The following is an 18,022-nucleotide window of genomic DNA, read 5'->3' on the forward strand; positions in this document are numbered from 1 at the left end:
TCCAAAATATAATTACAAACAATGCAGGGATTAATAGGTTTGTCCAAGACACCATATAAATAACCAATGCTTAGGATACGTCATCCCCACTGATCAGCTGAGGTTCCCAGCTGTTGGGTGGGAATGCTGGGCGCTATCCACCAAAGCATATTGATGACCTTTCCTAAAATTTGCTGATTTATTGCCATTAGCAACTAAAACTGTTTTACTAATAAATCCAAGCCACGCATTTCAGTGTCATTTGTCATAGAACTGTATGAACAATTTGATAACTGGATATTAAATTTCCCCTCATTGATAAAGCATGCCCCTTCACGCTCCAGAGGTCATTATTGAGATCTTTCTTACTGATATGTTTTTGTTGCTGTTTTGTTCATAAAAACATCTCTCTTGTCTGACCCATAGCCATTAATGAGAATAAAACATTGACTTTAGTCTCTGTTACGGACGCTGTGCATCTCCGCCCACTTTCGTGTCCTTAAAAAAGAAAAAACAAACTTCGAGTAACCCCTTTAGTGAAAGAAACCCTTGGAAAGGGTCATAGACAAATTATGACTGTAATTAACACCTTCTAATGCAGAAACTCCTCCCTCTTGACTAAGTGCTGCACTCAGGGGTAGTCATGGTCAACCCTTAACTGGACAAGCGCTGCAAGCTCTGTAGAAAAATGAAGGAATCTAGTAAAAGTTCTTGTAGACTTATTAGGTCACATGAGACATGGACATGACAACTGTCAAATGTAGTTACAAAAATAATTAAAACAAAAAACACATAGAAAAAAATATATCCTGTCTAACATTTAATCCAGACGGAAACCTGATATCAAGCATAAACATCCAGTATATTTCTCAGTTCATACGGTTCCTAACATGATTGCCCTCTCTAGTGGCTTGGTCAACTATTTAATGGTCTGTACTTTAAAAGAAAAAGTATCACGTTGATATTTTTTTTATACATTAACATTTTTTTTAACAATTTGTGGACTGTGGTGGATCCAGTGGATTATGTTGCATGCAAAGGACATGGTCAATAAGGGTTGCATGGGGGTGTTTTTTTGAATATTTTTTTAATGTATATATATATATATATATATATATATATATATATTTAACTTTATTACCACTGTCTTAGTAATGGTTACTGATCTGATTGACTTATTGCAAAGAAAAAAGAGATACTGAGCCGATCCTTGTGTATTATCACTGGGCAAATGGTTAGAAGTGATGAGACAGAGAAGTGCCTGCTCACCTGGCTGGGTTGTGATGGAGTCACCCAAGATGGCTTTTATCACAAGTGGATCCTGAGCAGGACTTGGCAGAGTACAGTACAGCAGCTGAGAGTACATTTCGAGAACGTGATATGAACCAGCAGGACATGGACCAACCTGATATGAATTCAGGTACAGGTACACTCTGGATCCTGCTTGTCCCTTGACCTGAATTCATATCGGATTGGTACATGTCCTGCTGATTGACTTATTGGCATAGTGTTAACTGTTAAATATGCAAAAACAATAGCAGCTCATTATTATCCCTATACGACCGCCATCAGGGATACCAGGAAGAGCCTGGTTCAGTTCAGTATCTGACCATATAGTAAACTGCAGGCTGGTTTTATTAGGGTAGGATAGCCCAAAAACCAGAAAGTATATTGGAAAATTGTATAGATTTTCATTATATAAGCAATAATGTCTCTCACTATTTGTCTAAAAAGATAAAACCCCTTTAAGTATATGCATTTAAGATTTACTATAATATGCAAATACAAGTAAAATTTTCCCTGGTTTTATTGTGTTGAATGTAAGCCAACTCCACTCTACTCCTGCTGTATGTCCATAGAATGGAGTGCAGTCAGTGACCAAGCATTGAAGTGGTAAAGGACTTTTTAGTTCAGGAACAATAACATTTATTTGCTGAAACTGGACAACCCCTTTAAGCTTTATATTTCCCTGTAAAACTGTTAAAAATGGTTATGAACAAAAGTTTTAAGAGTAGTTGTATGAATGTAGTTTTCAGATACATTAAAAGGGTTAAATATAGCGGTGTCACCTTTTTCCCACTAGCCAACGGCAATAAGTGTCAAAATATGATTTCTAATAAATAATTCACATCATTTTGACAGTCGTCGCTAACATGGTATTGATCTTTCTTTGTGCTCTGTATAAATTAATAATTAAGGTAAAAGTTCCATATCCTGTGACACCGGTCTCTATGTGTGAAAAATGAATCACTGAAAATGATAAATAGTGGAAATGATCCTTCTCTGAGTCTTATTGTAGAAGCCAAAGGGGCGGCAAATGGAGGTCTGCGCTCACTGGTCGACTAACTGGTGAGACATGTGCAGTGGCACCACATTAGTGACTAAAGCAAAGCATACTTGCCAGTATTGGGTTGGGTTTTTAAAGGACTATGGTGCCTGAAAATTTCTGGGGGTGGTCACAATGAGCCCACTTCATTTGTGGGGTTGGATTACACTCCTTTTTAGTGAAACATCCATAAAAACGTGCCAACCGAGTCCCTTTGTTGTAATATGATCAGCAGCAAACGTGCCCATGTCATGTATAGAATAACAGAATTAGAGATGAGTGAGTAGTACTCGATCGAGTAGGTATTCGATCGAATACTACGGTATTCGAAATACTCGTACTCGATCGAGTACCACTCGCTGTTCGAATGTAAAAGTTCGATGCAGAACCAGCATTGATTGGCCGAATGCTATACAGTTGGCCAATCAATGCTGGTTCTTCTCCTACCTTTAGAAGTCTTCTCCGTGCAGCTTCCCCGCGGCGTCTTCCGGCTCTGAATTCACTCTGCCAGGCATCGGGCCTGGGCAGAGCTGACTGCGCAGGTCCGCTTGTAGTGCGGGCATGCGCAGTCGGCTCTGTCCAGGCCTGATGCCTGGCAAAGTGAATGAAGAGCCGGAAGACACCGTGGGGACACTGCAAGGAGAAGACTTCTCGGGGGATCCAGCCCGACCCTCACTCGTGGACTTGGTAAGTATAATTTGATCGAACGTTGCCTACTCCTGAAACGAGCATTTTCCCCCCATAGACTATAATACGGTTCGATATTTGATTCGAGTAGTCGAATATTGAGGGGCTACTCGAAACGAATATCGAACCTCAAACATTTTACTGTTCGCTCATCTCTAAACAGAATGCCTGGTAGAGATTTGATAGCTCCTCTGGGACTCTGGAAGGACACCCCTTTTTTTGGTAGTCCCGCAGATGTTCTCAGAGCGTTGGCAAGTATATTGACAAGTAATCTTGTGGAACGGGAATAATACTCTTTAGAAATCACTGTCGCAAATCTGAATACCAATTCTGTTGGGCATTCGTACACCTCCCTCACCGCACACACAAGTATAGCCCTGAATGGAACCGTAAAGGGAAACTCTGCTCCCACACACCCCTTCAATTTACCTATCACACTAGGCTACACAAGAGTGAAGTGACCTTCTATAATCACATAGCCACACAAATAGCTGCCACCACCCGCCACTTTTTGGTAGGCAAGACGCCAATATACCCAAACCTCTCATGACAGTAGTAAACAAACGGTAACAAAGCTAAGTGATATTTACTCTTGTCAGAGTTGTGGGAACATTTAGTAGACAATTTTATTATATTTTAGATTTAATATACGCAAAAAGTACAGTGCTTTACAAAAAAAGATCTAATAAAAAAGATACATGCAAACAATAAAATGGGAATAACAAGAACAGACCTGTGTTTAAGCTTGGTAATGGAGCACCGCCAAAGTAGGGGGCAGACTCCATGCTAGGCTATGGCTCCAGAGTATCCGACTCTAAATTAATGTATCTCATCAGTTTTTTAAAGGACTCTCAGCTCTGCTCACTTCCTGGAACCTCCCACCTATGATGCCACAATTTGCTATCCATGTTGGATATGAGTTTTAGCTTGACTGGCTTCCAAACTGACAAATGGAGTCGAATCACTAGTCATACACAAAAGACTTGCCGGGTGTAATAAATGCAGTGATGTTACAATATAATGATATCTCTGGCCAGGGATAGCAATGTTCAAAAAAAGTTTGCAAAAAGTGTGAATAGATTCCAGTACAACTTCTCCAGTTAAAAGCTATTCTTTTAAGATTCTATTACAAACAAGGTCCAAACAACAGATAACAAGTATCTAATTCAGTGCTTGTACACATAAGTACCCCCAGTCTACATGTTTGGAAAACCCCTAGTCCTGGATCACCATGAAATTTGGAATTCTCAAAATGGAAGATGAATGAACTGCTTTGTCATGATTCGGATTCAACTGAAATATTTCAAGTTGTTTGGTTTTTAATGAAACCAGAGAAATGGAGATTGGCTTCAGACGAAGAAAAATGGCCATTGTATTATACAGTACTTCAGGATATACTTTGGCTTCAGACCCTAGAATATAATACGTGGAGACCTATGGGAAGTCACAAAAAAGAAAAAAAAAACATACTCAACTTCCAATAACTCTTTCAGTGTCTGACACTCTTCTGGTGACATCATGCGCCCAGTGACACTGCTGACTAGTCATGATGCTCGGCATGCCAATGTCATTGATCCCGGCACATGACGTCAAAGGAGAGAAATCCAGATGTCACTGAGTAGATGAAGAGAAAGTGCCGAGCGCATCAAGGAGGCCCAAAAGAGGGAACGGAAGGTGAGTATAAATATTTATTTTTTTACACCTCCCCTGGAACTCCACCTATTATAGTCACCAAGCTGTCACCAACTAAGAGGAAGATGAGACCCCACGGACTGTTATACCCCAAATCACCCCCCCCCCCCGCCCTCCCATACAGTCATCACCAACTAAGAGGAAGATGAGACCCCACGGACTGTTATACTCCAAATCACCCCCCCCCCCCCGCCCTCCCATACAGTCATCACCAACTAAGAGGAAGATGAGACCCCACGGACTGTTAAACCCCAAATCAAACAAACAAAACCCATTCAAGTGGGTTTTAAAGCTGACTACCGGGTTTCCATCCCCTGTCCAGTTTTGCTGGGGCTGAGGATGGAAACCCGGAGGAATGCACACACCGGACACCGGGCCCAAATGTAAATACCATTTACAGGAATCTTGTGCACAGTGATGTCACAAAATGGGGAAGATAAACAGAGTGATGTCACAGGCCACAGTGACTCCATAACACAGATACAATATAATAATGAAATACAGAATATTATTATAATGTATAATATTATAATGCAAGATTATATGGAAAATGATGTCACAGGACACAGGTGTTTCTTTATATTCCAGGGTCCCTGTTAGGCCACCACAGACCCAAGACACCAAGAGCAACTATGACCTCAGAAACAACACCTATACTTAAAGGGATTATGTCAAAAGTTATATTCATCCTCTAATATCTCATGAATAAAACCATGGCACTCTGTATCCAGTGATTCTCAATGTTAACCTGAAATCAACTGAACACACAGCAATGGATGTCAATACTTACACAGCAGCATATGGCCTAATAAAGTACAATGACATGTTCTTGTTCAGTAGTTACAGCAAAGGGCTAGAATATATATATATATATATATATATATATATATATATATATATATGCAGTCCTATGAAAAAGTTTGGGCACCCCTATTAATCTTAATCATTTTTAGTTCTAAATATTTTGGTGTTTGCAGCAGCCATTTCAGTTTGATATATCTAATAACTGATGGACACAGTAATATTTCAAGATTGAAATGAGGTTTATTGTACTAACAGAAAATGCACAATATGCATTAAACCAAAATTTGACCGGTGCAAAAATATGGGCACCTCAACAGAAAAGTGACATTAATATTTAGTACATCCTCCTTTTGCAAAGATAACAGCCTCTAGTCGCTTCCTGTAGCTTTTAATCAGTTCCTGGATCCTGGATGAAGGTATTTTGGACCATTTCTTTCTACAAAACAATTCAAGTTCAGTTAAGTTTGATGGTCGCCAAACATGGACAGCCCGCTCTCAAATGATCTGAAAACAAAGATTGTTCAACATAGTTGTTCAGGGGAAGGATACAAAACGTTGTCTCAGAGATTTAACCTGTCAGTTTCCACTGTGAGGAACATAGTAAGGAAATGGAAGACCACAGGGACAGTTCTTGTTAAGCCCAGAAGTGGCAGGCCAAGAAAAATATCAGAAAGGCAGAGAAGAAGAATGGTGAGAACAGTCAAGGACAATCCACAGACCACCTCCAAAGAGCTGCAGTATCATCTTGCTGCAGATGGTGTCACTGTGCATCGGTCAACTATACAGCGCACTTTGCACAAGGAGAAGCTGTATGTGAGAGTGATGAGAAAGAAGCCGTTTCTGCACGTACTCCACAAATAGAGTTGCCTGAGGTATGAAAAAGCACATTTGGACAAGGCAGCTTCATTTTGGAAACAAAAATTGAGTTGTTTGGTTATAAAAAAAGGCGTTATGCATGGCGTCCAAAAAGAAACAGCATTCCAAGAAAAACACATGCTACCCACTGTAAAATTTGGTGGAGGTTCCATCATGCTTTGGGGCTGTGTGGCCAATGCCGGCATCGGGAATCTTGTTAAAGTTGAGGGTCGCATGGATTCCACTCAGTATCAGCAGATTCTTGAGAATAATGTTCAAGAATCAGTGACGAAGTTGAAGTTACGCCGGGGATGGATATTTCAGCAAGACAATGATCCAAAACACTGCTCCAAATCCTCAGGCATTCATGCAGAGGAACAATTACAATGTTCTGGAATGGCCATCCCAGTCCCCAGACCTGAATATCATTGAACATCTGTGGGATGATTTGAAGCGGGCTGTCCATGCTCGGCGACCATCAAACTTAACTGAACTTGAATTGTTTGTCCAAAATACCTTTATCCAGGATCCAGGAACTGATTAAAAGCTACAGGAAGCGACTAGAGGCTGTTATCTTAGCAAAAGGAGGATCTACTAAATATTAATGTCACTTTTCTGTTGAGGTGCCCATACTTTTGCACCGGTCAAATTTTGGTTTAATGCATATTGCACATTTTCTGTTAGTACAATAAACCTCATTTCAATCCTGAAATATTACTGTGTCCATCAGTTATTAGATATATCAAACTGAAATGGCTGTTGCAAATACCATTATATTTAGAATATATTTAGAACTAAAAATGATTAAGATTAATAGGGGTGCCCAAACTTTTTCATAGGACTGTATATATATGTACTGATAGAGCCTATAATCTAGAGCCAGCTTTCACTCCCACTAGGCCTCCCATGTTTATATGGCTCCTGTGCCAAAAGGAAATCTGACCCCAACATAGGCCTGTAGTGATTTCTATACCCCATGAGCTCCTCCATCCTTGTCAGCTTTGAAGATGAAGAATATTTCTATTTATTTCATAAGCCCAGTCGTTTTCCTTAGTACTGTTAAAGGGGCTCTAGCAGCAAAATCATGCTGCTAGAGCCCCACATATGCGTGAATAGCCTTTAAAAAGGCTATTCAGGTACCGTAAAAGTTATATTAAACTACCCCCCCCGTTTTAAAATAATAACCTAAAAAAGAATGTGCTCTACTTACGGAACGTGCACGCTGGGCGGGCATTCAGGGTGTGTCTTCATCTTCTTCCCCGCCTCTTCTTCCTCCGATGTCTTCAGGTCCCGTCCTCGCTCGCAGACACTGATATAAAAAAACGGCCTGGGCGCATGCGCAGTAGCATGCGGCTTCTACTACAGCTACTGCGCATACGCCCAGGCTATCACTGTCCGTTCGCGAGCGCTGGAGGAAGACGGGACCGGAGGACATCGGAGGAAGAAGAGGCGTGGAAGAAGCTGAAGACACACCCTGAATGCCCGCCCAGCGTGCACGTTCGGTAAGTAGAGCACATTCTTTTTTAGGTTATTATTTTAAAACTGGGGGGTAGTTTAATATAACATTTACGGTGCCTGAATAGCCTTTTTAAAGGCTATGCACGCATATGTGGGGCTCTATCAGCATAATTTTGCTGATAGAGCCCCTTTAAGCTTCTCAAAATTCTAGCGAAATAGCAACATCTTGGTTTTCCTAATGTATAGCATGTTTTATAAAGTCATGTTACACGTATTATAGCGTCTTAGTTAATTTTTTTTTTATTTTTTTTATCTAATAATATACTATAGCTTTTTTGCAAACTGGCAGCCCGACCACAATTGGTCATCCACATTGCGGAAACGCAGAGTTTTTCTTGAAGATTTTGTTGCGATTTTTCGAGCCAAAGCCAGGATTGGATTGAGTAGAAGGTAGAAGTATAAAAACTTCCTATACATTTTCCATTCCTTTTGTAGCCATTCTTGGCTTTGGCTCAAAACTTAGAAAAATCTACATTAAGGAAAGCTGCATTTTTACAACGCGAGGCCTCAGCCTTAGAAAAGTCAGATCCATCTTGATCAATTGATCGCTTCTCTTCGAATTGGGACTTACTGTATAAGAGACAATTCCTCTTAACAATAGGGGTTAACTAGCTGTACACCAAAGCCTTTTTATTTACACTCACACTAAAGTCACTTCTTCTAGGTTTTATAATTCCTATCATATAACTGTTTTAAATGATCTCCCCCAGTCTCAGCTTCCCTGCTATATTCAAGAGCCCTCCACCTGTACTTCTAGTGAAAAGCAATGTATAGATTTCGGACAAGGGGAAAGAATACAGAAGCTCAGGATTTCACACAAAGGAGCCAACATTCACTAATAAACTATATTACACATGTATTAATGACACAAACGCTACAAGAAAATCAAAACTTGTCAGAAATAAGTTGAAATAAGTGAAACACAATATTTGTTCACTTTTTCACTTACCTGTTGAGTCACTAAATTTGGGTTTATGTCTCAAATTGTCAACTCAATGAGAGATAAAAGGGTTCATTTGGTGGCGTATGAAAGATTGTCTTTTATGTATTTTTCCAGGGATATCCTGGACTGAAATCAGCTGCCACATTATATAATTATAACTAAGTCCTGTTCTACATTATATGATGCCCAAGATATAAAATTCTAGAGTAAGTATGGGCGAACAGATTGCCAAGAGACCCCGAAAAGGCTAGAAAATGAGAGGGAAGGCTAGTATAAATGTTTTTTTATTTTTATTTTTTACACTCTCTTGGGCCTGCACTGATTATTCTCTGGAGTCTGAAAAGACCTTAGAACATAATAGTTTACCTTAAATCATGTCGTGGCGGCTATTTTAGTTTGTCTGAGGCGAATCCCAATTTGTTCGGTTTTGTTAAAAACCAAAAAACTCGGAATTATCAGGTTGCAAGTAGGGTTGAGGGATCAGGATTGGAAAAGATTGGATACCGATCGGCGATTGAGCAAATTTCACGATCGCGATTGGGATCGGCTGGAAAATGATTGAAAATTGGATTTTGAAATCTCAAGATTGGCTCAACCCTAACAGTGACTTTTCCTATAGAGAAGCATTGACTAGGGTTGAGTGATTGGGATGTGGAAAGATCGGATCCCAATCAGCGATCGAGAAAATTTCACGATCGTGATCAGGATCGGGATCGGCTGGAAAACGATCGGAATTCGGATTTTAAAATTGATCCTGAAATCTCAAGATCGGCTCAACCCTAGTTGCAAGCCTCTGGGATCGGCTGGAAAACGATCGGAATTCGGATTTTAAAATTGATCCTGAAATCTCAAGATCGGCTCAACCCTAGTTGCAAGCCTCTGCTTTCTTGTATTTTACAAGATCCTGCCCACCAATGTACAGATTTCAGCTAGAAATATAGAAATGTGACGGATTACAGAAGGAACAGAAATTGGAACTCAGCGCAGGATTTCACAGAAAGGAGTCAAAATCCTTCATCAAGTCTATTACACAATCTATTACTAAAACAAAAGTTGCCAGAAAATTAAAAATTGTTTGAGAGTTTGGTTATACTTTAGATAAGCCAAAAACAGCTCCAAAATATGAAATTGGACAATCAGCAACTTGCGAAATTGTGACTTTTTGGGGTTCATCTTGTCTCTATTTAATTATATTGAATGTCTTAATGAACATGTTAGGTGTCTCCAACATGAGCGATGTTGGAGTTCCTCTGGCTGAATGAATGACTACAAAAGCTCTAAATTTTCTCCACCTCTTTATAAATCTCCTAAAAACTTTGTATGAGTGAAGATGAATACCAACAGGATTGGTGAGCCTAAATGTCAACCTGAAGGAGATGGAGAGAGAAGTCTTCAAATTATCTAGGAAAATGTGAGTGCTAACTATAATGAAGATGCTACATGGCCATTGATAGGTGGGAAGAATAACACAATTCATTAGAAGGAATCACAAGAAATGTCAAGCCGATCATACTTTTCCATTGTGTTTCTAAAAATATACTTAAAAGCCATTAAACCGATCCACTTTCACAAAGAGGCTTTATTATTTTTACCTCTTTAACTTAAGGAGCTGAGAAATAGAATATGAATTTGGAGATGTGATTTCCTAATAGTGTCTACTTAGAACTATATTCCATATGTATTGATTTCAATATATTATTATTACAAATTGGAATTTTGGTGATAAACCTGTGGCTACGTATGAAGGGATTGGTTTCCAATTTTTTTTTTTAAAACAAATCTATCGCCAAATTACTTTAGTTTTCATGTTGCTGTCCAATAATATTAAAAATTATAGGGAGGGGATTCATCAAATCGCCCACACACTGTGAAAGTGGCGTAAAATAGTCACTAGTGGTTTTTATCTGTATGACCCCTGATGTTACCGAAACCCCATCATCCCCGAAAAGTAAATGACTACTCCCTAGACAACCCCTTTAAGATATCCTTGCACTGGAGAAGGGGACATCAAGACTGGTCTAATATACGCCAGTATTGATGAATTCCCCACCCCCAATGTATTGACACTCTACTTACAGTGTCTACTTACAATAGGCTAACATATTGGGGCAGATTTACTAAAATTGACTAAAGCTTAGGCCTGGTTCACATCTGTATTCCATTTGGAGACTCCGCTTGGGGACCCCCCGAATGGAATACCAAACGCATTAAAAAGTGGTGAGCAATGAAAGCACATGGACCCCATAGACTATAATGGAGTCCGTGTGTTTTCCGCGCGTTGATCATGCGGAGAGGAGAGTACGTCAAAACTACTTTTATCTTTGCATGATTCTTTCGGACATTGTGTGGAAAACATGGAGCCCATTACAGTCTATGGGGTCCGCGTGCTTTCATTGCTCACCACTTTTAATGCTTTTGGTATTCCGTTCGGTGGGTCCCAAAGCGGACTGCTCGAACGGAATACCGAACGTAGATGTGAACCGAGCCTTAGACTAGACAGTCTTGAACTATGCCCGATTTGTCACAATATCTAATACCAAATAATAAATCTATCACATTATCAGACTGTCTATAGAGATGAGCGAGTAGTATTCGATCACATACTCGTATCGGTCGAATACCACGCGGGAAAATTCCATTGAATTCAATGCAAAAACCTCCTCGTGCTCCTCATCCTGCTACTTCCGGAACTTGGAGGATCCAAGGTGTCGAATTTTGGTTTCCATGGAAACCAGAACAACATTCCCGTTTTTTCCCATAGACTATAATAGGATTCAATATTCGAACGAATACTACTTGCTCATCTCTAACTCCTAGGCAGAGCCGACTGCGCATGCGCGTTTATGCGCGTGCATGCCCGTGCATGCGCAATCGGCTCTGCCTAGGCCGGATGCCTAGGCAGAGTGAATTCCACCCGGAAGAAGATGCGGGGATGCAGCGCGGAGAAGACTTCGGAAAGGTAAGGGAAGAACCAGCGTTGATTGGCAGAATGTATAGCATTTTGCCAATCAACGCTGGTTCTGCATCAAACATTAAACTTCGAATAGCTAGTAGTGTTTGATCGAGTACGAGTATTTCGAATACCGTAGTATTCGATCGAACACCTACTCGATCGAACACTACTCGCTCATCTCTATCATTTACAAGTTGCAAAAATTTCTAAACAAATCTTTAAAAAGTTTTTGGCACATCAGATTTCTGGTAAATTTTGCTTGATAAATTATCCCACTCTGTTTATAGAAATGACTTTTTCGCTTGTGCTGTGTACACTGGGGCAGGGGTAGAGCAATATAGATAACAATATTGTTAAGTCATTACGATCAGAGGAAAAGATCACAATGACAGATAACACCATTATAAGTGGAATAGGTGATGAAGACAACTAAACTATTCCATTCCCTCTCCCCAAGGAGTGAACTTTGGAAATGTCACCGAGAACGTCGACAACCCTGTCCCATAGAAATCAATTAGTCGGGCTTTAACATAGTTTTCTTAGAGGATCCAGTTGTCATTTTGTTCATACATTTTTAGAAGGAACGGTACAATGAATATTTCTGAGAAGAGATGCTTTGGAATTATTTTATGGGAAATCCAAGTATTTACTAGCTAGTATACATTTACATTCTTGTCTGGAGAATTGACAGAAACTCTTAGTTTAGGTGCCCGCTGTAGAGCAAACCTCTAAAACTGCTGTAGGGGATTAGCAAGATGGCTGCCGCATTATTCATGCAAATAATTTTACCAAAATCAAAATCACAAAATATAAAATTGCAAATAATTTTGCCATCTGCCATTATCTCAATACAACATACTGGGCGCTGACAAGCGAATGCTGGCAGGCGATGTTAGAGGAAGGCATTTATGTCAATCATCTAAAAGTCATAGGATGTATGACTACTTTTATTATACAAGTGACTTTGATGTATTTACTACATCTTATATTTTTGTCATGTTGGTGCAAGATGAATGCACACTAAGTGTAAACCTAGGAAATAGCATATAAGGGATAGTAAATTAGAGTTCGATGACCACAATGAAAAATGCATCTGCAATGATCCCTGTTCCTTATCTTTGTCCCTTTACAATAGTTTGATGTTTTAACCTTTATACCCAGATATATATGAAGTTATAGCTATAACTGTCATATTCTATACAGATCTGCATAAAAAAAATAAAATAAAAACAGTAACAAAAAGACATCCAAACACCTTTCAATCCAGTACGGAAGCTCTGGAAGCCCCCACAGTATTTGTATACACACATGATTAATACACCTCTCCCCTTTCTTCATTGGCCGTTCCCTTCTGACAATCCCTTCACTGGCTATTTGTTGCCCAGCAAATAGAGTTCAAGTCACTAACGCTGACATACAAAGCCATCCACAACCTGTCCCCTCCATATATCTCCAACCTAATCTCCCGCTACCTGCCCACACGTAACCTCAGATCCTCCAATAACCTCCTACTCCGCTCTACCCTCATCCGCTCCTCACACAACCGTCTCCAAGATTTCTCTTGTGCATCCCCCATACTCTGGAACTCCTTACCACGACACATAAGACTGACCCCCACAATCACAGGCTTCAAGTAGGACATGAAGACTCACCTATTCAGGAAGACCTACAACTTCCAATATCACTACAATCACCACATCACCATCTGAACAGTCTCTCCCCTCACCTTCTGTCTCTATCCCTCTTCCCTCATAGATTGTAAGCCCTCGCGGGCAGGGCCATCTATCCCACTGTGCCAGTCATTGTTAGTATTATGTCCATTTGTATATTTTGTGTACCATATGTAAATCCTCAAATGTAAAGCACCAAGGAATTAATATAATAATTTACAGAGCACCATGGAATTAATATAATAATGTCCAGCACCATGGAATTAAAGGAGTTGTCCCATCTTAAGGATCCTATCTATACTGCTAGCTTATGTGGATTCAAGACTTTTCCTAAATACATTGCTTCAGCAAAACTGCATTGTTTGGCGGTTATCTTAATTTATTCACTTCATTGTTTACATTGTGTTTCCATAACCACGGACCTGGGGATGGTCTTATCTCTCCGCCCAGGATAAGTGACATAGCTCCCTGCTCTCAGGGAGGGGAGGGGGAGCTGAGTTCTCGGAGCAGCTTGTATTTCTGAGCTGTTTATCTCCGCCTCTTCCAGTTATCAGCTCTGCTAATTGAATTTTGCTGAAAAAGGAGCACGCAGGCATGGAAGGCCAGTGGCATAGAAGTGCCTCGCCGCTGGCTTTACATGTTAGACAGCAAGTGAAACCCCGCCCACCAATTTACGGAGAAAACCAGGAAGTGAACAGAGTTTACAGCCTGCAAGTTGGTGACTGGGCCACTTGGGAATACCCCTTTAATGGTGCTATATAAACAAAAAATAATAATGATAATAATTTTTACAACCAGTGAGTGGCCTCAGAGGTCATGTGCTGTACTACTAGCTTAGCAATGGGAGCCATGCTGTTAGTAGTACAGCACATGACCACTGAGACCAGTCATGTGGCCAATGCTTGTAAACAGAGGAAATGCCAAACCTTCTCCATTGGATCTGGGGGGTATTTGAAAGGTAAATATTTTGTTTCACTATTTTATATTTTTATCCCCTTTAAACAATGAGCCTGCTCCTGTTTCTTAAAAACTTGTCCCCAGTATTAAGATGAAATAGGTAGGCGTCAAGCAAGATCAACACATCCTGTATCTTAAAAACCATGTGTTCCTGTGTACAATTCAATGGCCATATTTGGCTTCACATAGTTCTCTCCAGTTTAACATCATGTTTTTACTCTTCAATATTGTGTGAATCTCGGTGAATATCAGGAATCAACTTCTTACCTTGCTAACCCCAGCGCCAAAGAAAGGCCAAGAGTGCTGAATTGCTTGATATATTTGGTACCAAGTTTTTACTACATCATGGGGTATGTGGAAAAATAATATCTCTGTCTATATTATCTATTTTATATGTATATATTTTCTATCCACATGCAATATCTTCTGTAGTAGCCACATGTACAGCATCATGCAAACATTATAGGCGGGTGTGCAAAATTACTGCAAAGTAGGAAATATTCCAAAAATAGAAGTGCTAATAGTTTATTTTTGTCACTTTACAAGATGAAGTGAACAAATGTTTGGTGTGACCTTTACCCTTTGGAGGAGGAGTCCTGGAAGTGATGATACGGCCCCTGCAGAGCCCTGATCTCAACATCATCCAGTCTGTCTTGGATGTCATGAAGAGACAGAAGGATTGGAACAAGCCTACATCTACAGAAGATCTGGGCTTAGTTTTCCAAGATGGCAGGAACATCCTTATTAGTTCTCAGAATAAACCTGAGATGAACCCAGTGTCTTAAAACTACATCTCTTGTACTGTGCTGGAGAAGTAACATGTTTCAGCTAGTAGGTCATGTTCTCTAATGTTCACTCTGCTGTGTTATCAGTATGAAAGAAACATCAGTATAAGCAACAGGATTGGCACCCAACATTGTTATAAGGAGTCATCTGTCATACTGGTGTTGGAATATTCCATGTGGAACGTGCTGGTCAATGGGAAAAACATGTATACCGCCTGCTGATAAAATGTACTTCACACTCATCACACGTTTGGTATGGAAGTGAAGAGCAGCTACAGTATGTCTTGTGAATATACATAGGCCACACATGTAGAGTAACTGAGATTACAAAAATAAAGGAAATAACACTATGAACAAGTTTACAGTCTATAGAAGAATTTTCGATATAGATATATTGTATAACTACCAATATACTGTGAAATGTCTCCAAAACACCAACTCTCTAGGAAGACAAGATGCCCCGGGGAACATCTCTATTTCCTTTAAGCAGAAATTTGGAAAGGTCATAATTGGTCAGTCCAGTCTTGTATTTCTCCCTCTATGTTAATGCCTGACCTGACAATGGAGTGTTCTTCATACTAAAGCTTCACGAATCAACAGTTGTCAAATTCTGTGGTCCAAACATTGGAGACGCATGTTGCAAGTGCCATCGTGTTCTCCACCACTGACCGTCCTCTTGTATGTCCTATCTTATGGCAATGTATATAGGATTTACTTCTTTAGTGGGCCTGGTCTGTTGGGTTTGCAATATGTAATTATACTAGATGGAATACACCATCGACCATAGGCCAGGATAGATAGATAGATAGATAGATAGATAGATAGATAGATGAAGAAATAGATAGAAGGATGAAATGTTGCAAAGAATTGTTCACTATAGCACTACTTTTTGGATGGATGGATGGATGGATAGATAGATGGATAGATCAATAAACCTCTAGGTTCTCCTCTCCTTTTTAGCCAACAAGGCCACATCACATGTTAGAATGTGACATCCATGACAGTTAATGTGGCCTGTCGCTGAACTCCTTCATACCTTGCAATAGCCCTGACGACTATTCCAGCAGAATCAGCATGGCCTTCACAACAAGCAAACATATGTGACCTTCATTCCTTCCTCCAAAACATCAGATCTAATTTTGTTTGCAAACCACCAGAGCCCCTTCCTATCCCCCAAGTAACAATGACCATCTATGATTTCTATACATACACTGTACTATACTGTATACATATACTGTACAATGTCTGTTATTTTATAAGCCCAGACAAGTCACCAACTACATACAGTAACAAAAAAGGCTGTCAGCCAAAAACCCACCAGACACCTAAAATCTACAGATTGGCAAATCTCGATTTCTATGCACAGTATTACAATGGCATTCAAGTACATTAATCATCTGCGATGTTGTACTGCCTTATGGTATAGGGCAGCTTCTGATTTGGTATATCGAGGATGAATCATGTAATGAAGATTTATTTCCGATCTATGAGAAAGCATCTGCATTGTGTGTTATAATCATTGTCCATAGAATTCCATACAATATCTATCTATCTATCTATCTATCTATCTATCTATCTATCTATCTATCTATCTATCTATCTATCTATGTATCTGTGCACATCTATTCCATTATGTCTATAGACAGTTTCAGATGATGTAAACCATTATCCCCAATGTGTAATCTCTAGCACATAGATGCAGAGTCTCCATCGATTCATTGTCCATAAAATTTCCTTTTGCCGGTAGAAATTCCAGTTTTAAGCCCGACAGACCATGCATACATGAACATGCAATAATAGGAGCAATAGGAATTTCCGTTCACTTACCTCCACAAAATAAAAACATGGGAGCAGGGTGACGCTGTCTTTTGTTACCCTCATTTTTTGCCTTTCCTTTGCAGACATGTTTGTTTTTATCGGCAGATCCCTTCTCTTTCAGGCAGGCGGATTCAAAATGATTTTCCTTTTGCAAACCTAATGTTCAGTGTTGATGTACCATTCCCTAGTGCCACCTATGGAGTGTGCAGCATTTCGTTTTTTTTTTTCCTCCTGTCTCTCCTCTCTCGCTCTAGCTCAGTCTCTCCTTCTCACCCTCCTCTCTCTCCCTTTCCCTCTCCCTTGCAGCAATTCGAGTTCCCACACAGTCAGAGAAAATTATTCATTACGCCTTACAGAAACAGTAATGGCTTCTATACAAAACACCCTCTTGCTCTGCTCGAGCTCCCAATAAGCTCCTATTCACTTAATCATTAGAATTCACGGCTTATTGTCTATAGGTCTGACGTCAAAGGAGCCACAGAGAGCAAAGGGAGAAAATGCCCTGGGTCTATGTGTTAGGAGGTTATGGGCGCTCCAATCTGATCAATCCTTCCACCTCACACATGATGCAAAAGATGCCACTGAAAGCCTGAGGGACTCTCTTAGCGGTCAAGGGACCACACATGGAATTCACTTTAATGTTTCTTCTTATGTGCAAGTGTTATTCATTGCTAATTGTAAATAATTACATATGTAAACCAGCGAGATGTGAGAATAGCAAATATATAGATACATTGTTATATCAATATGGGAAATAAAGATGGAGATAGGGAGGAAGGAAGGAAGGAAGGAAGGAAGGAAGGTAAGGAAGGATGGGAAGGAAGGGAGGGAGGGAGGGAAGGAAGGATGGGAAGGAAGGAAGGAAGGCAGGCTGGAAAGAAGGAGGGAAGGATGGGAAGGAAGGGAAGGAAGGAAGGAGAAGGAAGGAAGGAAGGAAGGAAGGCAGGCTGGAAAGAAGGAGGGAAGGATGGGAAGGAAGGGAAGGAAGGAGAAGGAAGGAAGGAAGGAAGGAAGGAAGGAAGGAAGGAAGACAGG

General features: G+C 40.1%; 1 protein-coding gene across 1 annotated transcript in view; it reads right to left on the reverse strand.

The window, feature by feature from the left end:
• The window catches only part of PLPPR4 (phospholipid phosphatase related 4), a 56,507-nt gene extending 39,090 nt beyond the window's left edge, over positions 1 to 17,417 (reverse strand). The window contains exon 1 of the mRNA XM_075286560.1: positions 16,997 to 17,417. Within this exon, the coding sequence (XP_075142661.1) occupies positions 16,997 to 17,074 (78 nt within the window). The 5' untranslated portion in view covers positions 17,075 to 17,417. The remainder of the gene's footprint in view (positions 1 to 16,996) is intronic.
• Between the last annotated feature and the right edge of the window lie 605 nt (positions 17,418 to 18,022).

Source organism: Leptodactylus fuscus, chromosome 9 (assembly GCF_031893055.1).
Source record: "Leptodactylus fuscus isolate aLepFus1 chromosome 9, aLepFus1.hap2, whole genome shotgun sequence".
In the NCBI taxonomy this organism is placed as follows: Eukaryota; Metazoa; Chordata; class Amphibia; order Anura; family Leptodactylidae; genus Leptodactylus; species Leptodactylus fuscus.